A 25,490-nucleotide genomic window follows, 5' to 3' on the forward strand; every position below is an offset into this window, starting at 1 on the left:
TTAATAATTATTTTAGTATTTTTAATGAATTTTAATTATAAATCAAGTTTAATAAAGTTTTTGATATTTTAAAACATTTATATAATTATATATCACATTTATTATGTTCCAACCGCTATTGCACCCGCTGGTCAACCAGTCGTAAACCTCCCGCAAATGCACCAATTTTAAACCGCTAAACCAGTCGTTCAAAACGCTTAATAACGCTTGAAACCGCAATCGCCCGCTTCCGCAATCTCCCGCAACCGCAACCGCAACCGCAGCGTTTGAACCAGTTAGGCCCTTAGGAGTGCAAATGATTGGCCTTAAAATTGTTTACCTAAAACCAAAGTAAGGTTATCTAATTGAAGGTATAGTTATTACACTCTGCAAAATCATTTTATGATACAAATGGAAAAAGACAAATTTGAAATTATGGAGGGTTATGTGCTCAAAATATTGTGTTCTTTAGCGGATGGGTCTCTCACCTTATAATTAATATAAAAAATTTAGAATTGTTGTATATAAGACTTGTATTTTGATGTGGACATCGCTGACTGAGTAGTTGATGTACTTGTTGATGAAGTCGCTGACAAGCCGCCAATGTTGCAATCCAGCATTTCCAGCCCTCAATTGAATGTGGGGCTGAAGATCCATCGACAATGGCCCTGTTCGTTTTCAAGTCACTGAATGAGTGACTGCGACAGCTTAAAACGGTGGTGATAATGGCAACCAAAAAGCAAAATGACAACGGTAAAGGGAAGTGAAAGATGCGGATGTGTCTGCTAGAGAAAAAAAAGTGTCGCGGGGGGGGGGGGGGGGAGGAGAGAGGAGTCGCCAGATTTTTTAGTGACTGTTGCGACAGCTCATCTAAACAGTGCGGCGACTCTTCTTCACACCGGCAGTAACTTTTCTTCACAGCAGGATGACTGTTTTTGTCTGTCTTTTCTGTCGCAATCGCTCATTGAGCTACTTGAAAAGGAACATGGCCAATATAGATCATTTATTAAGAATCAATGCGTCACTTAGAGCATCTCCATTGCACATACATTGGGGATTGAGGAGTGTCTCTAACTATATTAAAAAAGTTGCAAAAAGTGTTAATAATTAATTGTGAATGGGTCTATAAAAGGGAGAAATCCTCCTCTAAAATGTCTCCACCAAAAAGACCCAATATCTCAATTTAAAGACACGCATACATTAAAACATTATTTTTTTATAATAGTGGGAAGACATCTTCCATAAGATGAGGGATGGAGATGATCTTCTGGTCTATTGAGATGAATCAAGAGATGGTCGATGCACATACTATGATAACGGAAGATATATTCCCCAGCCCATTGGAGACACTTACCATGTTCGTACCCAAAGGAATCAAATCCGGACAAATGCATTGAAGCTGCACATATCCTCAAGACAGCTAAGCCACATTTTCAACCAGAAGAATCAAGCCATGAAGTTCTTTTCCCATCCCTAAGACGCGTCCCACTTTTTTCCATACTTGGCACTAATGCATCGCCACCACTTATCCCCAATGGCTAGAATATCACATCCGCTCCAAGATATCATATAATTTAAAATTTTGTTCTTTTATTTTCTATTTTTTTACCGTTGTTTTGAAATATTTCGTTGGAGACACTTACCATGTTCTTATCCAAAGGGATCAAATCCGGACAAACGCATTAAAGCTTCACATATCCTCAAGACTAATGCTGGGCATTCGAATTTTCGGTTCGGATCGGATCGGATTATTTGGGTTTCGGATTTTTCGGATTGGGCTGTATAAAATCCGTTTAGAATCCGACTATATTTCGGATCGGATCGGTTCGGATTCATTCGGATTCGGATCAGTTTTCCATTTTTTTTCAAAATCCGAAGCTAAACCGAACGTTATATATTTCACTCGGAAATTATAATCACAAAGTTGAGATAGCTCAGATGGTTTCAGCGTGTGTCCCTTTACCTTCAGTTCTGAGGTTTGATACCCTCTCCAGCGATTATAATTAAAACTTTAATATCTCACGGGCTCGTACAAAGGCCCAAATATAAGCCCAAAAGAAATATAATGTCTAAACCCATAGAAATTAATTATGTATTCGATATAGCGGATAACCGATGGGATTTTGGTTCGGATCGGTTTAAAACTGAAATCCGAATTACAATCAATGTAAAAACTGATCGGTTTTTCTGTTAAAACCGAATCCAATTTAAATCAGTTTTTTCGGACCGGTTCGGTTCGGTTTGTTCGGTTTCAGATTATATGCCAGGACTACTCAACCAGAAGAATCAAGCCACGAGATTCTTTACCCATCCGTAAGACGTTTCCCATTTTTCATACTTGGCACCAACGCATCACCACCACTTATCCCCAACGGCTAGAATATCACATCCGCTCCAAGATATCATATATTTTGAAAATTTTGTTTTCTTATTTTCAATTTTTTTTACCGTCGTTTTGAGATCTTCCATTGGAGACACTTACCATGTTTGTACCTAAAGGGATCAAATCCGGACAAATGCATTAAAGCTGCACATATCCTCAAGACAGCTAAGCCTCATTTTCAACCAGAAGAATCAAGCCACGAGATTCTTTTCCCATCCGTAGTAAGACGTGTCCCATTTTTTTCATACTTGGCACCAACGCATCACCACCACTTATCCCCAACGGCTAGAATATCACATCCGCTCCAAGATATCATATATTTTGAAAATTTTGTTTTCTTATTTTCAATTTTTTTTACCATGTTTTTTTAGATCTTCCATTGGAGATACTTACCATGTTTGTACCCAAAAGGATCAAATCCGGACAAATGCATTAAAGCTGCACATATCCTCAAGACAACTAAGCCTCATTTTCAACCAGAAGAATCAAGCCACGAGATTCTTTTCCCATTCGTAAGACGTGTCCCATTTTTTTCATACTTGGCACTAACGCATTACCACCACTTATCCCCAACGGCTAAAATATCACATCCGCTCCAAGATATCATATATTTTGAAAATTTTGTTTTGTTATTTTTGATTTTTTTTACCGTTGTTTTGAGATCTTCCATTGGAGACACTTACCATGTTTGTACCCAAAGGGATCAAATCCAGACAAATGCATTAAAGCTGCACATATCGTCAAGACAGCTAAGCCTCATTTTCAACCAGAAGAATCAAGCCACGAGATCCTTTTCCCATCGAGAAGACCCGTCCCATTTTCCATACTTGGCACCAATGCATCACCTCCACTTATCTCCAACGGCTAGAATATCACATTTGCTCCAAGATATCATATATTTTGAAAATTTGTTTTCTTATTTTCGATTTTTGACCGTTGTTTTGAGAGCTTCCTACGCATCGCCACCACTTATCCCCAACAGCTAGAATTCCAAGTTATCACATATTTCAAATATATGTTTCCTTATTTTCATTTCTTGACTGTTGGAGGTCTCTTTGGTTCGAGTCTATATAAGATCTTCTTCTTTGTTCTTTTCATTTACGAAATTTTCAAGTAATAAAAGTTTAGTTTGTCTGCTAAGTTTCCCCTTGGTTAATTGATTCGTGTTGGTTACTACGCGCTTCCATCTCCACCGAAACAACACTTGCGCAAGGCATCAAGCGTTAAACTCTTGAACCACTTTGTGATCAAGGAACGGTTTGACTTCGATTTTATATCACACTCGATATGATTATCTACCTAAATGATACTAGATTTTAACATATGTAATTTATTAAGTAACGTTACGTTTCGATTCTGTAGTTTTTGGAATAACCTTATTATTATTCTTCCCAATCTGTTTTATTTCATACTCAAAAGCTTTTACAAAAAAAAAAATAAAAAAAAAATCTCACTTTCTTCTTCTCTTTCACTGCAGCTGGCTGTGAATATTCTAACTAGGCTCTCTACAGTTCTCTCCCATGGCCTCTTCTTTCGATGGTAATTCGCTTTTTGGGTTCTTGATTTCATAGTTTTTATAAATCTTTTTTTTTCAAGATTTACTATGCTTGGGTTTTAAGATAAAGCCTCGGAATTATTGGAATTCTTTTTCTTGCATAGTTTTAAATCAAATAGAATTGAAAGTTTAGGATTTTTCTTTTTTTCAACTCATGAAGATTGTGATGCTTTTACTTACTAGCTAGTGATTTAATATTATGGTTTTCTTTCCATTACTTGCCAAGCTCCATGCATGAACTCATTGGTTGATGTAATGCTAATTCTATTGGTGGGTCATTTTAATTACTTCACGCAGGAGGTGCAAGTACCTCAAAGGTTATAGAAATAAGTGATGATAATAAGAGACGAAGGAAAAATACTAAGCCTCGTCATTTAAGTTCCTATGGGAAGAGGACTAGTAAAACTTCAGGTTAAGAAAACATGTTTGGGACTTGTTATTGTCCATTTACATCATTCTTCAGTTTCTCACACATTGCAACAATTTTTTTTCATTAGAAACTGACATCAAGGGCAAAGGCAAAAGAGTTTGCATCAAAACTGAATCTGATGTACGACTGATGAAGAAAAACTATTCTTGTGGAATTGTCCTGAAAGAACCTGTCATGGAAAATTCTCCCATTGTCACTCCTCTAGTTAGGTCAGACCAAATCAATGACCGTCAAGATAGATCTGAGAAGGGAAAGAGTCTGGAAATTTTTGACTTTGAACACTGTGTCAAGCTGATTAGACAGCTTGAGTGTTCAGGTCACCTAGAGAGCAGCTTTCGACAGAAATTTTTGACTTGGTTTAGCCTAAGGGCGACGACCGAGCAGATAAGTGTTGTCAAGACGTTCATTCATTCTTTCCAGGATGATTCAGTGGCTCTGGCTGAACAGCTCGTTGACATATTCTCTTATTGCGTATCGACAAAGGGTTCTGGTACGATTGGTGTAGGCCATGGAGGTGGCAGTAGTGGTGCGTCATGTAAGAAGCCGCGACATTGATTAGGGGAGGTTATTACAAGCATTGTTTGAAGTTTGAGTCTGGGGATCACTTGGAAAGAATTCAAAACTTATATTTTATCTGAATTTAGTGATTGATATGAATTTTTTGTTTTAATTTCCTCATTTTAAGTTTGTAACTCTTAAAAGTTTCAAAAAAATATATTATTTTATGTTGCTTTTGTTTTAACAAGTCTAGAATACTTATTCAGTTTTAGCGTTTTTTTTTAATCTTTATATACTACTATATTAATTGAGAAGTACAAATATAAAACTAACCTTAAATGTGTAAAAAAATTACATTCAATTGCCATTATAAAAACTTAACTAAGATTAATAAATTAATTAAATATATATAATTAATAAAAAACGAAAATCAGGGACATATTAAATAAAATAAATTGTAGAAAAAAAAATCTATTAGAATTAAAACTAATCTGTATTAAAAAAAATTAACAGTTAAGATTTTAAAAATCTAATCAAATAAAATCTACAACTAAAGATTTTATCCTACTATATTAATTGGGAAATACAAATATGAAACTAACCTTAAAGGTGTAAAGAATTATATTCAATTGCCATTATAAAAACTTAACTAAGATTAATAAATTAATTAAATAAATATAATTAATTAAAACGAAAATCAGGGACACATTAAATAAAATAAATTGTAGAAAAATAAAATAAAAATCTATTAGAATCAAAACAATATTTTAAAAAAATTAACAGCTAAGATTTTTAAAATCTAATTAAATAAAATCTACAACTACAAATTTTATCCTACTATATTAATTGGTAAGTACAAATATGAAACTAACCTTAAATGTGTAAAAAATTACATTCAATTGCCATTATAAAAACTTAACTAAGATTAATAAATTAAATAAATAAATATAATTAATTAAAAACGAAAATCAGGGACACATTAAATAAAATAAATTGTAGAAATTAAAAAAATATATCTATTAGAATCAATACTAATCTGTATTAAAAAAAAATTAACAGCTAAAATTGTAAAAATCTAATCAAATAAAATCTACAACTACAAATTTTATCCTACTATATTAATTAGGAAGTACAAATATGAAACTAACCTTAAAATTTGTAAAAATTATATTCAATTGCCATTAAAAAAACTTAATTAAGATTAATTAATTAATTAAATAAATAAAATTAAAAATGAAAATCGGGTACACATCAAATAAAATAAATTGTAGAAAAGTAATAAAATCTATTAGAATCAAAACTAATTCGTACTTAAAAAGAATTAACAGGTAAGTTTTTAAAAACCAAATCAAAAAAAATTTCCACCATAGGTTAAAATTATTACAGACAAGAAAAAGAAATCACATAAAAAAAACAATGAATGTTGTTTTCAAAGAAGCTTTTTATAACTTTTACTAACTATATTTAATTGTTCTTTTTTACATGTTAGTAAGGGTTGTGTTTAGTTGACAAATGTTTAAACAATTTTATTCATTACATGCAAATGTTTTAAGAAATATTTTCAAAATGCAAAAATTATAATATAAGCAACCCAAATTTTTAATCACAAACTATTATAAATAACATTATAACAAAATAAATTATTACAAATTTTTACTAAAAAAAAGTTCAGCCTGCGGTTTATCTGCGGGTTAGTACCTAATATAGTTGGAAGGGCCGAACAATTTTTCCAAACCTCAAACTATAAATTAGGTAAATAAAAATGAAAAAAAAATCTAGATTACTTTTTTTTTTTTAATTCTTTTGTTTGTAACTTATGTCTATCTTAACTCTTAAGAAAGCTTGGAAAGAGATTTTGCATCATAAATATTCAAAGCTATCCAAAATATAAAAAAGAGGTTTACGTAATCATTTTACATGAACAAAAAAATTTGGAATATAAAAGTCGATATTGTAAAAATTGAAATAGAATGTGTATTGATAAATTGAATAAACTTGTGTATGCAAAGAAATTCTCTTCTCGAGATGTTTACAATTGTGTTTTTTCTCAAATTGTTTATATACATATTTTACGAATTGAAATAGATTAGGTTGGTTTTGATCATTGTGGTTAAAGGAGTGTCCCGGACAAGTCTTGTATACCAAGTCGTCAAAGACTTCGTTTGGTAAACGGTAATGACGTACTGTTTTGCGGTTCTCACAAATCGGTAACGTTATTTCTATAATATAAGTATCCTACCATATAAAAAGGTTGGCTGTTGATTTGGATTAGGTTTATAACCGGACGGTTTGCTACTTTGCTTTATCAAAAATTTTGTGCAAGTTATTTGATGTTGATCATCGTGGAAAATGTTAAACAAGTAATTAATGAGTTTTTTTCCTTGAAAATTGGGTGCTCTCTTTTAATAAGCCACATAAATATCAAAATGTGAGATGTCGGTTCGGAATTTTCTCATGAATTTTTTTATCACACAAAAAAAAATTATATGGAAAAACTTTCATAAAATACTACGGAAAAAAAAACTATAAGAAGCATAAAAATCATGGTAATTAGATTTAAAAAGTCATATGATGGGGTAATTAAGGGAAATATAAGCGCAGCAGAACATAAAACATGTATATATGACCACATTAGAAAACGAATAACATTACATATAGTACAATGTTACTTATACTATAATATAGTTTTTCAAAACTTATAGAAACAAATTAAATTAAATTATAATACTCAAGGAAGATATTGCGCAGCACGACTCCAACGAACGTTGCTGAGAACCAACTTACGTGGCATCTCCCGCCCAGCAATCCAGCAAAGTTAGTTATCGAATGTTTTTTTTATAATTATTCTCAGTAATGCGATAGACCACAACGAAACTAATCTCAACCATTAGTAACATGACACGTAAGCAAAACACGCAAAACTAATCGTACCAGTTATCAATCACGTGAAGAAACACGGATTACATTGAGTGCACCGCAACGTAGACAATCAAAACAGCTATTAATAATTATTAAATTTCATCTTTAATTTAAATTTAATATCAGCTCACTGCCCCCAAGAAAGATAGATCTATCCAAGAGAGACACACATTCACTGTTTTTTGACTTACTTTTTTTTTTTTTTTTTTTTGGATTTTGGTGAAAAGTTTTATTTGTCTCTTTCTCTTTTTTCTTCTTCTCCGGCGTCGATTTCACGGCGGCTCCACGACGGTCAACGATGTCATTGACTGTACCGGAATTCGATTTCAGAGTACGTCTTCTCTCTATCTCTCTCTCTCATTTTACTGATACTGCTTCACGGATTCTCTCTTTAAGGTTCGTGTTTGCTTCATTTTTTGTGTAGTCGACGCCGCCGTCTCAGTTTGGTTTTTCACCGATCAGGTGAGTTTATTTTTCTCTCGTGTGTTTATTATCTTTTCCGATTGGATTCGATTTTGACTTATCTGTTCATCGATCTCAGGGAGCATAATTTCGCCGATGTTGATAATCTCGAGAACTGTGTTAAGTATTTGAATCAGAGCTTAGTCACTTATGGATTCTCAGCTTCGCTTGACCTCTTTGCTACCGATCCTGTGTGTTTTTAATCAAAATCTCTACTCAGAGCTTAGTCACCTAATGTGTTTGATGAATCTGATTCGATGTGACTTGTTTTTTTTTTAGGTTTCGATTGCTAGAACTTGCAATTGTATATACGCTTTGATTCAACAGAGGCAACGAGATGTGGAATTCAGAGAATCTTCTAATGATCAAAGACAACGGTGACTTTCTTTTTTTTTCGTCTTGTGTACCTCAATGTTGATTTTTCAGTGTTTGCATTTTGGATTTATGTGGTAGCCTTATTGTGATAGTTGTTCAATCTTAATGCTTTATATTGCTCTGGATGAGATCGAGTCTGTGATTTAGATCATTCTGTGTATATAGATCAAAAAAATTTGTTACTGTTTTTGGTTTTATGTGTTATGGTGAAATCCATTTTTTGGGAGTAATGAAGAAGACAAAAATTGTAACTGGCATAGAAGTTACTGAAATTGCTACTAGTTGAAGGTTTTTTTCATTTGTTTTTTTTTTTTTTATTTGGTTTGATTCAGACTTTTATCTGACATGGGGAGACTTGAGGCAAAAGTTGAAAGGCTTGAGACTCAACTGCAAGCCAAAGAGAGGGAACTTGGTTCTGTCACAAGAACAGAAGCCAAGAATACAGCGGCTTTAAAGGCGCAGAACGAGAAGTTACAGAAAGAAAGAGATGAGTTTCAACGGATGGTGATTGCTAACCAGGTTTGGATCATTGCTTAGTTCTTTTTTGTAGTGTGGCTTGTTTCAAAGAGTTTGAGAATGCTGATGCAGTGCTCTCTGAACATTTTGTTTCTTTGTGTATGAAAGCAAGTCAAGACCCAACAATTACATGAAACAAAGAAGAAAGAAAAGGAGTACATAAAGTATGGGTTCACAATACAAGTTCTAAGTGTTTGTAATATAGGGTCGAATCTTAGTTGATGAAAAAAATTGATCTTATTTTAGGAGAGGTTAAACCAAGTGTTGATGGAGAAAAAGAAGGAAACCAGATCAGGCATGGAGATTATGAATCTACTCCAGGTACTAGTTTGGATTTTATATTGTTATTCATTGAGTTATCCGTGAATAGATCTCCTTTGGCTAATGAATATTCTCTGGTACATATATGCACAGAAAGAAGGCAGACAGCGTGGGACATGGAGTGGGAAGAAAGCTGACTCTGATTTCTACAAAAAAATTGTAACCACCATGAAAATCTTAGCTTCTCATGCCTTACATATTCCATTGATTTGATGTGTTACTTATAATATTATTGGCGCGGTATGATCTTCTCAGGTGGATGCATATGAAGCGAAAAATCAAGAACTAGTGGCAGAGAACACCGATCTGAGAGCGTTACTGCGATCCACACAGGTTATTTACCTTTCATCTTTCTTCCCATCTGAAAAAAACATTGTGTAAAAGAATATTTTTATTGAAGACTATGACACCTTTTGCCAGGGTGACATGCGATCTTTCTTGAATGCTTCCGGTGGATTAACCAACCAATCTTTGATAGCTAATGGAAGACACGGCGCAGACCCTTCTCAGTCTCCCTTAGGCGGGAAGACGGTACATGAATTTCATTAATAGGCTAATTCAATTTTCAATTTATACAACCAAAACACCAAATATATATCAACAAGAACGAACATCGGTATTGACAGGACGTGTTTGACCTACCTTTTCGTATGGCTCGAGGTCAAATAGAAGATAGCTTGCGCACTAAGATGGTTTCCATTAAGGTAAAAAACTCGAGGTTTACGATTTCACCGTATTTTATAGTTTTTCATTTACTAACACCTGTTCCCCTTTTTTGTTTGTTTTGATTAATGAAGGAACGTATGGGTCAGTTAGTAGATGCACAAAAAGATGTGTCTATCACTTCAGAAGCGTCAGAGAGGGAACTTGAACTTGAAGCACAGCTCGTCGAGGCACGCAGTATTATTCAAGAACAGGTAAGTTATAAAACCTGGTCTTCTTTGATATCTCAATGTACTTTGATCATCTAAAAGAATTACAAATTTACAATCTTCTGATGCAGGAATCTATAATGTCTAAACATTTACCTAAGACAGATAGGAGAAGGAACTCAGCTCCTCCACAGTCTGTCAATGGACTGCGTGGCTGAACGATTAGATTGCAAATGTCAGGTGCAAAGATCAAAAACTCTTCCTGTAATTTCTCTTGTTTTCACAAAGAAATGTCCTATGTCTTTTAAATCAAATTACAGGAAGATAACATAAAGAGTTATATAAAATTTGATATGAATGTTGTTGGATTCGTATTTGTAACGTTTGTACAGAACAATTGCTGACAGCAAGTTGCAAGCTGTAGAGTATTACTACTATTATAGATGAATGAATTGAATGGTTGTAATCTTGTGTTGGTATGTTTTTCTTCATAGTACGATCCCAAATGCAAATAATCATCTTTAATGATTGTAGTCAACTAATGTTAGTACTTAGACCATCTCCATTGTATTTCTCTATTTTTTTCTCTAAAATAGAGTAACTCAAAAATAGAGCACTGTTTTCCTCCAATGTATTACTCTATTTTCACCTTTATAATAGAGTTAGTGTAAAAAAATAGAGGTGAGAATAGAGTTGCTCTATATATAGAGCAATCCTATTATTTTCTTCTATTTTAGAGTAAAATATAGAGTAGGGTTGGAGCAAATGTTGCTCTATAATAGAGATTTGACTCTAAAATAGAGTGGGGTTGGAGATGCCCTTAGTACTAGTAAAATAGAGGTTACGAGACTATTATTATGTCAAGTAAGTGTTAAGTGTAAACCATATAACAATCCAATTGACGCTTAAACAATTATCATGCTTTCTAACAAGATACAAAACATTGAGAAAGCATGTATGGCTAATTTCTTGTACCTATGTAAATTTCGATGTAAATTTCTTAATTTAATCGTATTTCAAACAAACAGAAAATGTAAATCGAATAGAATTTTGAAGAATCAAAGACCTTTGTAAGACAATGATAGAATATTTATTGTGTTGACCAATAAAAAGAGCATTAAATTTGTTTCAAAAATTATTACTGGAAAAATAGCATTCCTCCTTATACCAAAGCCCTCTAACTTTATTTAAATGAAGATAACATAATTATCTTGCTAATATAAGTCTATGCAAAAGTTTTTCAAATACTATACGTGCATAATTTTACAATTTAATCTATTAACGATATATAAATATATTAATTACAGTAAAAAAATTTATAAATAATAATATCAGAACTATGGTATTTTATTCATATATAGTGATACTAATTTATTGATGAACCAAAAAATATATATATATTGATAAATATTGTAAGAGTTTACCTTGAAATTGATCAAAATAAAATTAAATTTTTTTAATTTGAACAAATAAATAGACAATAAATAACAAAGCTAGAGGCGGATTCACTTATACAAACAATAAACATAATTCAATTTTTGTTTTTCTTCCAATGACTTTATTAAGGACCAAAATGAAGGTCAGAGTTTACAACAGAGTACAAAAATGTTGGACATACATTATACAAAGCATATAGATGGTTACTAGCGACTGCAACTTTGCTTAGCATATCTGCACATGTATTCTGCTCTCGAGATGTGAAGGAGAACCGTATGGCGATAAATCTTGAGCACCACGCCATGATTGTATTCAAATAGTGTTGCAGGCGAGGATTTGTTAATTTAGTATTGAGTAACCTGATTATTGTGGAATTATCGCCTTCAAATTCTACAAAATGATATCCTAAACCCCATGATGATTGGATTGCCCAAATAAGTGATGTACATTCTGATTCTTCAATAGTAGCTCGTCTCTGGAATTTTCCCATACCAGCTTCAAGGAATGCACCAGTTATACTGCGGAGGATCCATCCTAATCCTGAATCTCTGTCACCTTCGTGGTGGGAGGTATCATATTTACATTTAATCCATCCTTGGTCTGGTGGTGTCCACTTCGTACCTTGTGATCTGGATCGGTGACCCTCATGACCCTGGACTATTTGTGTTGACATATTGGAAAGCCATTCCTCTGCATCAGAAAATGCTTGTGTGCTGGTGACATTTTGATCAATCACTTTATGATTGAATACCAGACTGTTACGACTTTTCCAGATGTGTCACAGCAACCAGAACGGAGCATACCTAGTGATTTTAGGGAGGCTATTGTCCTGATGGAGGTTGATGAGGTACCTTAGTTTGTCATCTAAGGTAATAGTCGAATCTGCTAGCATGGTGGTAGGGATGCCTAATGTTCTCCGTATCGCAATAGCACTAGAACATGAGAAAAATATGTGTTCACTCGTCTCAAGTTCTATACAGCAGGTGGAGCAGTACGGGTTGACATTGATGTTTCTGCGTCGTAGATTATCAGCAACTCCTATTTCTCGAGAAGCCAGTCTCCATATAAAATGTTTTAGTTTTGGACTAATATCCAAATTCCAAATATTAGCAGCAATATCTGGCTTAGTAGCTAGTGGAGCTTTAGGTGTATCTTCATTTCTTGTCAAAACTAGAGCTTGCCAATATCCAGATTTCACATTGTACTGACCATCTGATGTGAGACTCCAAAGATAGTCATATGACGCATCTGTCTGAGGGAGATATATCTTCCGTATAATATAATGGTCACTCGGGTCAATATATTTGGCTAGCTTATCCTCGTCCCATTGTTTGGTGACCTGATCAATCAATAGTTGCACTGGTAGCTCAAGACTATGCGCATTAAGAACAGTCGGAGGACGTGGGGGTGAAGTTGGCAACCAAGGGTCTATGCCCATCCTTTTCTTTTGACCATCGCCTACTAGATTCATGTAGTCAACAGTTCACATCCAAAGCGGAGGGAATTCCATCCATAAGAAGGCTTATGACCTTTTGATGCATCGAAGATATTTTTATCACGAAAATATATGGCCTTGAGAAGACGATATATCAAACTCTCCGGTCTCTTGATTATTTTCTAGATATGATTAGCCAGAAGTGCTTGGTTGAATAGATGGAAGTCACGAAATCCTAATCCACCTTCTTTATTTGTTGAAATAAGTTTTTTCCAAGCCACCCATGATATCTTCCTTTTGTCTTTTGTTGATCCCCACCAAAAATTTGCTACTAGACTATCAAGTTCTGAGCATAACTACATCGGTAGTTGGAAGCAGTTCATCGAAAACACTGGCATTGCATATGCTACAGCCTTGATGAGTGTTTCTTTGCCTGCGGGTGATAAGAACTTTGTTTGCCAAGCATCTGTCTTTTTTGTAACTTGAGTATGAATGTATTGCAACATCTCCTTCTTTTTTTCTGCCAAATTGCTCTGGTAATCCTAGATATTTGCCACTACCTCCAACGTTTGGGATCTGCAGTTTATGTTGATGCTCTCTCGAGTATGATGAAATACTCAGTTTCCAAAAGTGATTGAGGATTTGTCGAAATTTATGATTTGACCTGAAGCCTCACCATACTCTTTGAATATTTCCAGAAGATTAGAGCTATTTTGATGATCTGCTTTAATGAAGAACAATGAGTCGTCAGCAAAAAGTAAATGAGAAACACGAGGTCCCCATTACTAATTTGAATACCCTGGATACATCCTTCCCGGGTTGCCTCACTCATTAGAGAACTGAGTACATCAGCACATAGAATAAACGGAGCAGGTGATAATGGGTCACCTTGGCGTAGGCCTCGACTTGGTGAGAACAAACCGTATGGACTGCCATTAACTAGTACAGAAAACGTTACTGACCGTACACAGGTCATTATCCAGTTGATCCAGATAGAAGCGAATCCCTTCTTAGCCAAGACATCTTCGAGAAACCTCCATTCAATCTGGTCATAAGCTTTGCTTATATCTGTTTTAACCGCCATGTATGAGTTAGCACAACGTTTTCAAACTTTCAAGGAGTGTAATATCTCATGGGCAATCATGATGTTATCAGTAATGTAGCGTCCATGGATAAAGGCAGCCTGACATTCAGAGACAACATCTGGTAGTACTGCTTTTAACTGCTTTGTGAGGATCTTTGAAATGATCTTATAAGTGACATTGTATAGGCTGATGGGCCGTAGGTCCTTCATTGTTTTTGGTTCCGTCATCTTTGGAATGAGACATAGATTAGTGTGATTCCAGTTCTGCTGCATAACTCCAGTTTCAAAGAAGTGTTTAACTGCTAGTATGATTGATGGTCCAACGATCTCCCAATATTGTTGGTAAAAGGCTGCATTAAATCCATTCGGTCCGGGAGCTTTTGTTTTACCAATGGAGAACAGTGCAGTTTTAATCTCCAGGTCAGATATCTCCTTTGTTAAGCATGCATTCATCTCATCTGTGACTACACGATGTACATTACGGAGAACATGAGGATCGATATTCTGACTTTGACTGGTGAATAGATCCTGAAGGTAGTTAGTTGCTTCTGAGGCGATGTCCTTATTGCCATAAACCAGTATACCATTTGAGTCCTTAATAGAAGTAAGCCGATTCCTTGCAATCCGGTTTTTTGTTGAGGCGTGAAATAACCTAGTATTCCGATCTCCATGATTCAACCATGAGTTACGACTCTTTAAATGCCAGTATTTTTCCTCATCCTTGTAGGCAGTTGCCAAAGATCTTCGAAGGTCATGAAGTTGAGCTGTAGTAATAGATGCATCTATGTGAGCATCGTCAATTTCCTGAATAAGCTCCTTAATACGAAGGGCAGAGTTGGTACCATGAGTACGTTTCCAAGCAGAGATTTATCGTCGACAATTCTGAATACGCACATAGAGTGTGAGATCATAGGAATCCATGCCATTCCAGCTCTCCTTAACCACACTTTCAAAGTCTGGATTTTGACATAGTCTCTATCAAAATGAAATGGCTTAAATCTACTGTATGTTGTACGCTTTATTCGGATAATAGCTGGCCGGTGGTCAGATTCTATCATCTCGAGGTAAATAACTTCAGAAGCAGGATAAGTTGCATTCCACTGATCGTTTGCCATTGCTCGATCTAACCAACACTGGACTGTGTGTTTACGACTTTTACCAGTCCAAGTCATATTGTTTCCTTTGAAAGGAATATCAGAGACTTTACAAGCATGTACCATGTTTCGAAAATCTACTAAGCTCTAGTTTTCACGAATAGGACCTCCACGTTTTTCATTTGAGTGTAGTATTTCATTGAAGTCACCACACATCAACCATTCTCCATGTCTAGTAGCAGATATTCTTTGTAAATGTTCCCATAGTATATGTCTCAATTTGCGAGTCGGATGGCCATAAACACAAGAGAATTAGAAATAAACTTCTTTATTATTGATTTTTCAATCGATTAGTCGGTCGTTTACATCATAGAAACAAACTGAAACATAGTTATTCCAAAGTAAAGCTAAACCACCCCCAGTGCCAAAAGGAGACACACACTTAACATTATCATAACCCAACTGAACAGCAACATCCCGAACGACATCATCGGGATTCTTTGTCTCGACCAGAAAGAGTAAGTCCGGGGGATAAGTTGCCTTAATTCCCTTTAGGCATCGTACTACCAGGGAACCTTTCAAGCCCTAGCAGTTCCAAAACGCTGTATTCATGGCGCCTCCGGTGGCTTATGGCCCACCGTACCGTCACTGTTGGTTGTTGGGTTAATCGGAGTCCCTCTCCCTATTCCTTGTGTTGGTTGTGCGAATGTCTCTCGTGGTTGGAACCAGTTGCAAACCTCATAGACTTCTGACTGACGAATGTTACACTTGGAGAAACACTGCTCAGTATCGTCTGTAGCAAAAGTTTGTCGCATGTCACAGCAAAGTAGAGGCCAAGTAATGTATTCTGTAGAAGCAGATGCCTATGTTTTCCTCTTTTTAGGAGCAGTCGGATTCCCATCTTCATTCTTGTCCTGTGTATTCTGACGAACTTGTGCGATTGGTGGCTCTTCGGGATGACCTGCAGAACCATCAGGGTCGTAGTCGGGATCATCATCTTCATGCTCCGGTGGTGGTGGTGGAGGGTTGTTCCCATTCGTACAATTAGATGCATCATGGGTCATTAGACCACAAGTAGAGCAAAAGTTTCAGAGTTTTTCATACCGAAACTTCAGGATGCAGGTCCTATCCCCAAGCTGAAATTATCTTTGGAACCGTAGATAGGTGTCAATATTCCACATGAGGCGTACCCGAACGTAGTCCACCATCACAACAGTCTCTCCGCCGAAATCAGTCTCCATAAATTGGCCCAGAGTTTCGCCAATAAAAGTTACCATTTGGAGGGTGAGGAAATGAGTAGGAATTCCTCTAATTTGGATCCAAAATGGAATGAATCTGATTTCCTCATCAGCAATCGCTGGATTCCATCTTTGAATCACACACATCCAATCATTAAAGGACCATGGACCACGCCGGAGAACTGCAGCCATGGATTCCTCCGAATGAAACAAGAACTGAATCTTCTTGTTTTCCATCATCCGTCCTGATACCTCATCAAGGACGCCCCACAGTCATGGTAATGTGCTCAGCATTGCACGAAGATTTTGCTTGCGGAGGTTGACTGGCTTCACAATCATGCTGAAGCGAGTCTCTTGGATCGCTTCTTCACACAAATCAACAGGGAGGGTGATCGTGTCATCTTCAATTCCTAGAGCAATTTCTTGCAGTTGTCGTCGGATTTTATCCGCCATAATCAATATGAACAAAGGAAAAGAGTAATTTTCACTCTGATCAACCTGACGGATCCAGAGAACAACGTAGGGTTTAAATAGGTTCGGGTAAGAGACGGTTATAGAAGTTGTAACCGTATTACCATTACCATCCCTTGAAGAAACTGCCGGTAACCGGCGATCAACACTCATACAGAGAAAGGTCATGATGAAGCGATGCGAGTGTCGAGAGAGAGAGAGAGAGGCGGAATGTTTTTCTTTTTTAATACACTCCATAATTCAAATTTATTATCAATAACTTCAACTGACGCATTTTAGCAAATTATAAGACTATCGTAATGGAGTGTGATATCAAACGATACATATTCGGTATCCAAATCTAGAAGGTGAAAGGAGGTAAGCAATATAAATTAATAACATTCTAAACCCCAAAATTAACCAGATTTGAAGAAAAGATCAGCGTCAAACTTATGTAAAAAGTATATATACTTAATCATGGTAAATACATTTGAATATTTTGAGTATCAATAGGGGATACAGAATTTTACTTGAAAAGAAAATATGTTCAGAAAACACCACACCGGTATCTCTAACTAAACCGCATCTAATAGTGGTAGAAATTAATTTACACTTCATTTTTGTATTTTTAATTTTTATTTTAATTTTTATAAAAAGATGAACAAAAGTAACCATCAAATACAAATGCAAAAAATTAACTTTTTTTTTATTTTAACTCAAATAGCTCTTATATTGAATTAAGACTGGTCAATACATATTTATGCAAAAAACTAATTAACAATTGCATTTAGATTACTTTTTATTAATTGTAGTAGATAATACATATGTAGTTAAAAACTCTTTCTACTAAATGTTTTGCATATTAAAAGAACGTTGCACAAGTTGTAAAACAACTATATTTTTCTTTTGAATATAATTTAACATTAAATTCAAAAAAAAATACATATATAGTTATCATTTTTATTAGAGAAATAATTCATGTATTTAAAAATTCATCTATTCTAAGGCTTTGAGGGTCTCGATAGCCAAAAAAAAATTAAGGTATTCTAAGGTCTCGAGGGTATACCAAGACAGTTTCTATAAATTGGTATCTCACATATATTACATAGAGAGGTGCAAACAGAAAAGGAGAAATAAACTCATGGCTCACATCAAGTGTCACTCCAAACTTATTAAAGAAAGAAATTTGTAGTTATATCATTCTGCTTTTGACCACAATTTAATTAAATAAATAAAATTGGTCCACCACAATTAGTTAAGAAATATAGTAATAATTTATAAAGATATATAAGTGGTCAAATTTATTAAATAATTTGAGGGCCACATTTTTAAAAATTGCTTTACTCCGCCAATTATTTAGATATTCCGCCTTTGACAACTCAGATTTCATATTTTCTAGGTTTTTGAGCTTTCCCTAATTTTTTCATATATAAAGAGATTTCACACATATTTTCGGGCGGCGCTGAAAAACAAAAGAGAGCGACTGTTCATGGTTTACACCAATCAAAACTCGAACTCTTATTAGAGAGAAATCCTATATAGTCTCATCAATTTTTAATCTTGATTCACATAAGACTAGATCTTGTGCGAAGTACACAACTTGTTCCGCTCAACAACTGCAAGGAGATAAGCTTATTCCACTGCAATCTCATAAGGTATGTCAAATACCTAACTTTGGTTTTCTTTTATGATATGTTGAATTCTGTTAACAAATTTTGTACTTATTGTAAATTTTATCGAATAATTGATTTTTAAATTGTAATAAACAAGAAATAAACTTAATAGGTTCCAGATTCGATTTTGTTGTGTGAAAATATTTTCCTTAGACCATTTGTATTGTGAATTATGATTGTATTCATTGATATGCTATTATGTATATCGATTCAATGAGATTTTGCTAATATCTTTGGTATAAGATAAGAATAAATGTGTAGACTATATTGGTTATGTGTGGAACGGAATCATAAATCTGGAATTTTAGAATATCTAAATTTAGATATCGGTCTCCGGATAATAATTACACCTTTAATAATGTCATTTTGGGTTTAGTTTACGAGCTTTATCCATGTTAGGTTGTAAGAAATTCATTGTCAAAGGTTATGTTCACCTTCGGAATTAATTGAAAGTCACACATGGTATAGTTCTCCATCAGAATTGATGGCCGGTGTAAAAATCCCAAAAATTGTTAGGGTCTCTGTTCAGTTTTTTTTTAAAATAGTCCTTAATTACATTATAAAAAATTTTGAAAATTATTTTTTGGCCTTAGAATACACTACTTTTTGTGTTAATTTAAAATGGCCCCAGTAAAAATGCACACCTTGCACTTCTCTATCGCGGGCACTATGATTCCTGTTTTCATAAGATCATGCATTCATTCTTTTCTCAATTGCTTTCTGATTGATATCTTGTTGACTCTTGAAGGTCCTCGCCATCTTTCCCTTCTTGCTTCTTACCCGAATTCTCTTCATCCACGAATTGGGTAAGTCTAAGGGACCTCTTCTCTTCACCATATTGAAAGTCTCTCTTCGTTTACCATGTGCCCTCTAAGGGTGATGTGGAAATTTTAATATAGTTTACTGACAAGATCTTAAGGTCCTAGTACCTTCCTTTATGTGGTCAGTCCGTGCTAGCTCATCTAGTCCTTTATAGTATTCTGATCTACTCTGTCTGAAGTTACTTTGAAACTTTAATATTCCTAAGTAGTTTCTTTTTTACCACACTTCACTTAGTATGTTTCTACATTACTCGAGAGTAGGTACGTCAATCAGAGCCAAAGACCGCGGGCTGGCCCGGTCCAGCCCTAAAAATATCGGTTTTGGGCTTATATATATGTCCAGAAAAAATCAAGCATTTTGGTTCAGCCCGTTTAGGCTATAGGATTTTTTTGGGTTTAGTCCGATCGGCCTTGGGCCGACCCGAAAATCCGTAAACAAATATATTTTTAGTTTTTTGTTAACATTTTTGTTTCATTGGAATACTTAATTAATGATTTATTGTAAATGAAGTTTAAAACTCTAATTCTAGTTTTTATATTTACTTGATAACATTACTTATTTAGAAGATATCATACGGTTTCGTTTGTTCATTGTAGAGTTGTGTCTTTTACGATAAACTGTTACTTATGTTCATTGTAGAGTTGTGTCTTTTCACCATATCTTATTCACAACTTTTTGTTTCAAGAGTTGTGTCTTTTACCATAAAAGAAAATCATATTGTTGCTTCTGTTCATTGTAGAGTTGTGTCTTTTCACCATATCTTATTCACAATTTTTCATTCCAATAGTTATTTTATCTAAATGTTTATGTCTTTTGAACTCTATATATATATATATTTGTTTTTTCTTAGATAACTAACAAATCATTGTTCGCTACACAAATTTTCTGTTTCATGTTGAATCTAAATAAAATGAATTTTAATATTCAATATCCTATATTATTCTATAATCTAACTAAATATTTTTAAAATGATTATAGTATAAATTTAATCAACTTTAATTATGTAACTCACAATTGCGCTTATTTATTGTAACTTTCGTAAAATATGTGTTTTTTAAAATTTAACTATTTAATATTTTATTTTAAAAATTTGGGGTATTTTTTTATAATTATTGGTTGATAAATTTTCTCTCAAGATGAAATTTCTTTTATTTATAAAATTATTTTATCAGAATGATATATTTACTTATTATAATCATTCGTTTGATATTCTTATTTATGAGCTTCTTAGCCATATTATATTTTTATTATAAGTTTTCATTTTGATGGTTGTGTTTTTATACCCACAGTTATATATGTTTAATATTTATGAAGTTTTAGCCCTATTTATTATTTTATTTTTTCAGATGATTTTTAATTTTATTATTTAGCATAGATTTTTGAACTATTTTTTTTTTTTTCATTAGTCTCATTTTGTTTTCTTTATCACTCTTTTGTTGCAGGTTTTCTTTATTCAGGTTTGATTAGGCTCTCTACTATCCTCTTTCATGGCGTCTTCTCATGATAAAGGTAATGTTTTTTTTTTAATATATATTTTGGGTTCTGCATTTCATAGTTTTTAGAAAGTTTGAGACTTTTTTATAACTTGTGAAGATGACCGTAGCGTTGTGATGGTTTTATTATTTTACTGCTCATTTTTAGATTCTACATCCTCTCATATAGTTAATTGAATAGTTTCCTGATCGTGAGTCTTCCTACTTATCTAGTTTGTTGCTTCTAAAACACATTTTCCAGCTCATTGGCTGATGTGTTGTACTATAAAAGAGGAAACTTGTGTCTGAGATGTTCTTCAAACCTATAGTATTGAATGTGGATTCTATGTTTGTTCTAAGGTGCTAGTTGAGGTTTCTTTGTGTTATTATTGTACATGGTACCATAATATTAATATCTTGTTGCATAAGTTTTGATCTAAAACCCTGCTTTCTAAATTTGGTTAGCAAGCTAATGTAGCTTCTTGGAAGCAGTCTTTGTGTTCCTGTCATGAGGAATCATTGTTAATGCATTTGTTATTCTAGGAGTTGTGTTTGCGATTGAAATGTAAATTTATATCCTTTTATCTCCATGCAGGAGCTGCAGGTGACTCTATCGGAACCAATAACATGAGTTTTGGTGAAAGGAAACAGCTTGTCTATGAACTGTCAAAAAATTCAGAGATTACCTTTAAAGACTTCTTGCATGACTGGCCCAGCGAAAAACTTCGAGAGATGTTACGTGCAGAATCAGAGAAAGAAAGAAAATACACAGGCTTGAGGAAAGGTCAGATCATCAAGAAGCTTTACAAAACCGCATCAACAAAGAAAAACACTGGAGAACGTGAGGTAGAAGAGAGGAATCCATCACCAAAAAGACAGAAGAAAGATCATGATCCTTTGAATGATGTGACTCCATCAGCTCAAACCGAAGGTAACAAACCTGTTCTGTAGTAGTAATACTCCACTTATAGCATTCTCTGTTCTGTTTCTATATGCTAACTTGAACATAGCATTGATCAGGGAAGGGTACTATATACTGTAAAAACTGGGCTTGCAAGGCTAAACTGAGAAAGGTAGACACTTTTTGCAAAAGGTGTTCCTGTTGTATCTGCCATAAGTATGATCTCAATAAAGATCATAGTTACTGGTTAACCTGCACTTCTGATCCTTCATTCGGCGATAAATCTTGTGGCCTATCGTGCCATCTGGAATGCGCTTTGATGAGTGAGAAATCGGGTATACATAAGGACAAGGAAACTAGTGATGTTGATGGATGCTTCATCTGCGTCTCATGTGGCACGCCTAGCAGTATACTTGAGTAAAAAAATCAGTCACATTATTCTTTTACAATTCACTTTCTATATTTTTATACTTATGTTCTGTCTTCTGTTTTCTTCTCAGATGTGTGAAGAAGCAGTTAGTTATAGCAAAAGAAGAAAGAAGAATAGGCGTACTTTATATCCGTCTTCTCTTCGTTAAGAAGCTCCTAAAGGACACAAAGAAGTACAAAGCAATATCTGAAGATGTGGAGAAAGCTGTGGAGGAGTTAAAAACTGAACTCCGTAGTGATCCTCTTACTGATGATCCATCAAATATGAGGAGAAGGCTCGTTAACAGACTTCGATGTGCGATCAACGTGAAGAACTATTGCTGTTCTGCTTTGAAGACGCTGATCGATGGTAATAAGATCAATAAACACTTATGATCAGTTAATACAGTATTTTTTGTTTTCTTGTTAAGTTCTTGATTCGGTGTGAACCACAGGATCATTCAACATCACATTTGTGGATGTTTTGGCGAGTTCTGTCACTTTAGTTATTGGCCCCGCGGAAGAATCTTCCTCAAGGGGAACCACCGACGTCCATTACAGCGTGTGGCATCGTAAGGTCACAGAGCTAGATTACCCAAAAGATTCGACTTGTAAATTGTTCAGTCCAAACACAAGGTTTGTGGTCTCTGGTCTAACTCCAGCTACAGAGTATTTCTTCAAAGTTGCTTCCTCTCGCGGCGCCAAAGAGTTGAGCGTATACAAATCCAAAGTCTCTACAAAAACCGTCCCAGAAGATGACGCGGCGGCAGCAGAAGGTTTACTGATTCTTTCAAGCTCTTCTACAAACTGCAACAATTTTTCAACTCCACAGCCTTCACTAATACAGACTGAATTCAACGGTGAAGGAGAAACGGTCAGTACCGCAACGGGTTCTGATGTCATACAGACCAAGCAAAACGGTTCTTGTCAATTGGTCCGGGAGAATTTGTCCATCCCTCCGCCTCCTAGATTCAGGTCAGACGAACTCAATGACAGTCGTCAAGGTACACCCGAGAATGCGGACAAAGTGGAGGACGTAGCAGGCTGCAGCAGCTTTGGGTTTGAAAAGTGTGTCAAGCTAATCAGGCAGCTTGAATGCTCAGGGCAAGTTACAAGTGAGTTTAGGCAGAAGTTCCTCACCTGGTATAGCTTATGGGCGACGGCTAAAGAGAAGTATGTAGTGAACATATTTAGTCTTACTTTTGAAGAAGATACAAAAGCCCTTGCTGAGCAGCTTATTGATACATTCTCTGATTGCATTTCAAGAAAGCGTCATGCGGTTGATGGTGGTGGCATCTGATGATAAGCATTTGATTGAAGTTTTTTCTTTTCTTTAAACTCTCTTTTGGACTATTTAGAAAGGATTCCGCTTCTTTTTTTTTTTTTTTCAGTTGGAATTTTAGAATTATTGGAACATTAACATGGAGCAACATTATTTTTAGTTATTGATTTGGATTTTGGACTTAAATATTTTCTCTACCTGGTCAGATTCTTCTAGTTTACCCCCCCCCCCCAATTTATTGAATATTAACTAACGGTAATGTTTGCCCCAAAAAAAAAAAAAAATCAGGTAATATATAAGTACTAGTATTTTCATTATCGTTTAGTTTTCTTACGTTAATAGTTTTTGTAGATTTTTTGGTTTTCTGTGAAATAATGATTTTTTCAAATCTGTTTTTTTATAGTTTCAAAAATTCTACAAATTTTTTACGATCAGTCTCTCATATAATGAAAATACTAGTACTTATAACTCTACATTATAATGAAAATACATTATAACAACATTACTAGATTAGTACCCGTGCTATAGCACGGGTTAAATTTTATTTTATACAACAAATTTAAATATTTTTATTTGATATATTTTTTAAACAATATCATCATATAACCTTGATATTTTACATTTAAACCGAACTATATGTAAAATAATAGAATATGTTAATAAGATATGCATTTGTTTCTAAGCAAAGAAGTACATATAACTTTAAATTGTGATATTACAAATAATAACTTTTAGATATGATATTTATTAAAATGGCAAAATGTAAACCCTATAAATTTTGATTATCAATGAAGTGACCTTAGTGTAGTGGCAGGAGGTAAGTCCATTTGTAGAAGGCACTATCACACCCGGGATCGAGTCCCGGCTCCTACGATTGTAGGAATTTGGCTAATGGGCCGGCCAGTTGTGACCCAATGGTTGAAAAAAAAAAAATCTTGATTACCAAGCGAACCCTATAAATCTCGATTATCAAGCGAACCCTATAAATCTCGATCTCGAATCTCGATTATCAAGCAAACCCGCAAAGGTAAATTATACAAATGATACACTTAAATACAACTAAAATGATTAATGTTTTAATTTTATAACCAATTAATGACTCATATATCTATTATATAGCCTTAAAAAAATTATGTACTGGACTCATATATCTATTATAAAAAGTTGTGTAGACTATGTGTAAGTGGTATTTTTAATTTTGAATATTTTTGACCGTCAAAGGGGTCTCTAGAGTTAATCCTATTTAAGTCGGGAGATATTTAAATTTGTTAAATTTCCTTAAACAATATATAGAAGTAAGATATATAGAAGTAGGATATATATTGTTAGGTAAGATCGAAATATTGTTTAGTTTAACAAAAATCACAGTTTTTATGTTTAGGGTTACCGAACTTGGAAGATTTCTTGAGTTAAAATATTTTGTTTCATTTGTGTATATCATCTTTTATTCCTTCAAATGCTATTATTATTTCCGATTAGTTTTAAAGTGGATTCATTGCTATTGCTATTATTAATAATTAATTATGAATAATTGAATAAATAAGCGATATAAGATCTAACAGTAATCAAAGTAGACCCGTAAATATCAAAATATTATCAAATGTTATACTTAAATTATTAATATGTCAATTCTATAACCAACTAATGACCTATATAACTATTATATGGTCTACCAAAAATAAGTCATGTACTTCCCTTTTATTAAAAAGGGGATTTTTAGTTATTGATTTGGATTTTGGATTTAAATATTTTCTCTACTTGGTCAGATTCTTCTAGTTTACCCCCCCCCCCCCCCCCCCCCCCAATTTATTGAATATTAACTAACGGTAATGTAACACTTCAACAAAAGAATAGTAAGTCAGTCAACTGTCCGTACAAGGTTTA

The 25,490-nt window shown here is 34.3% G+C and overlaps 4 protein-coding genes and 1 pseudogene across 8 annotated transcripts; 3 read left to right on the forward strand and 2 right to left on the reverse strand.

Moving 5' to 3' along the window:
* The first annotated feature begins 3,290 nt into the window (after positions 1-3,290).
* On the forward strand, positions 3,291-5,128 carry LOC147927335 (VIN3-like protein 2). Of its 2 annotated transcripts, XM_087486715.1 has the most exons (4): positions 3,291-3,619; positions 3,840-3,901; positions 4,215-4,328; positions 4,415-5,128. In XM_087486715.1, the coding sequence occupies exons 2-4, from the start codon at positions 3,883-3,885 to the stop codon at positions 4,900-4,902; spliced, it is 621 nt and encodes a 206-aa protein (XP_087342841.1). In that variant the 5' UTR covers positions 3,291-3,619; positions 3,840-3,882; the 3' UTR covers positions 4,903-5,128. The 2 variants fall into 2 exon arrangements, with proteins under 2 accessions (XP_087342841.1, XP_087342840.1); XM_087486714.1 differs by lacking the exon at positions 3,291-3,619 and having other exon boundaries at positions 3,772-3,901.
* Positions 5,129-6,812: 1,684 nt separating this feature from the next.
* LOC104747733 (uncharacterized) lies at positions 6,813-10,778 on the forward strand. 4 transcript variants are annotated; one of them, XM_010469426.3, is made up of 13 exons: positions 6,813-8,095; positions 8,189-8,226; positions 8,306-8,417; positions 8,506-8,603; positions 8,934-9,120; positions 9,226-9,300; positions 9,364-9,438; positions 9,532-9,597; positions 9,694-9,771; positions 9,859-9,969; positions 10,065-10,142; positions 10,236-10,355; positions 10,442-10,778. In XM_010469426.3, exons 1-13 carry the CDS (start codon positions 8,063-8,065, stop codon positions 10,526-10,528), a joined length of 1,158 nt encoding a protein of 385 aa, XP_010467728.1. In that variant the 5' UTR covers positions 6,813-8,062; the 3' UTR covers positions 10,529-10,778. The 4 variants fall into 4 exon arrangements, with proteins under 4 accessions (XP_010467728.1, XP_087345367.1, XP_087345368.1 ...); XM_087489241.1 differs by lacking the exon at positions 9,226-9,300; XM_087489242.1 differs by lacking the exon at positions 9,226-9,300 and having other exon boundaries at positions 7,921-8,095; positions 8,306-8,345.
* Positions 10,779-11,871: 1,093 nt separating this feature from the next.
* Positions 11,872-13,218, reverse strand: LOC147927336 (uncharacterized). Its single transcript, XM_087487409.1, has 2 exons — positions 12,551-13,218; positions 11,872-12,460 (listed from the first exon to the last, which is right to left on the reverse strand). Exons 1-2 carry the CDS (start codon positions 13,216-13,218, stop codon positions 11,872-11,874), a joined length of 1,257 nt encoding a protein of 418 aa, XP_087343535.1.
* A 3,005-nt stretch (positions 13,219-16,223) lies between these two features.
* Positions 16,224-17,051, reverse strand: LOC104748862 (uncharacterized; annotated as a pseudogene).
* A 1,385-nt stretch (positions 17,052-18,436) lies between these two features.
* On the forward strand, positions 18,437-23,792 carry LOC104748864 (VIN3-like protein 3). The gene is made up of 7 exons (XM_087489363.1): positions 18,437-18,703; positions 19,470-19,527; positions 20,986-21,052; positions 21,611-21,946; positions 22,036-22,333; positions 22,417-22,694; positions 22,780-23,792. The coding sequence occupies exons 3-7, from the start codon at positions 21,031-21,033 to the stop codon at positions 23,622-23,624; spliced, it is 1,779 nt and encodes a 592-aa protein (XP_087345489.1). The 5' UTR covers positions 18,437-18,703; positions 19,470-19,527; positions 20,986-21,030; the 3' UTR covers positions 23,625-23,792.
* Positions 23,793-25,490: the final 1,698 nt, after the last annotated feature.

The sequence above is a fragment of the Camelina sativa genome, chromosome 15 (assembly GCF_030686135.1).
Source record: "Camelina sativa cultivar CO46 ecotype springtype chromosome 15, ASM3068613v1".
Classification (NCBI taxonomy): Eukaryota; Viridiplantae; Streptophyta; class Magnoliopsida; order Brassicales; family Brassicaceae; genus Camelina; species Camelina sativa.

Coding starts and splice junctions, on each gene's coding strand:
- LOC104747733 (XM_010469426.3), top strand. CDS start 8,063: ATGTCATTGACTGTACCGGAATTCGATTTCAGA. Junction 8,418..8,505: donor ACCTCTTTGCTACCGATCCT/GTGTGTTTTTAA, acceptor TTTTTTTTTTAG/GTTTCGATTGCTAGAACTTG. Junction 9,121..9,225: donor GGATGGTGATTGCTAACCAG/GTTTGGATCATT, acceptor TGTGTATGAAAG/CAAGTCAAGACCCAACAATT.
- LOC147927335 (XM_087486715.1), top strand. Junction 4,329..4,414: donor GAGGACTAGTAAAACTTCAG/GTTAAGAAAACA, acceptor TTTTTTCATTAG/AAACTGACATCAAGGGCAAA.
- LOC147927336 (XM_087487409.1), bottom strand. CDS start 13,218: ATGAATCTAGTAGGCGATGGTCAAAAGAAAAGGATGGGCATAGACCCT. Junction 12,461..12,550: donor AGCCTCCCTAAAATCACTAG/GTATGCTCCGTT, acceptor AAATGTCACCAG/CACACAAGCATTTTCTGATG.
- LOC104748864 (XM_087489363.1), top strand. CDS start 21,031: ATGGCGTCTTCTCATGATAAAG. Junction 21,947..22,035: donor TCCATCAGCTCAAACCGAAG/GTAACAAACCTG, acceptor AGCATTGATCAG/GGAAGGGTACTATATACTGT. Junction 22,334..22,416: donor ACGCCTAGCAGTATACTTGA/GTAAAAAAATCA, acceptor TTTTCTTCTCAG/ATGTGTGAAGAAGCAGTTAG.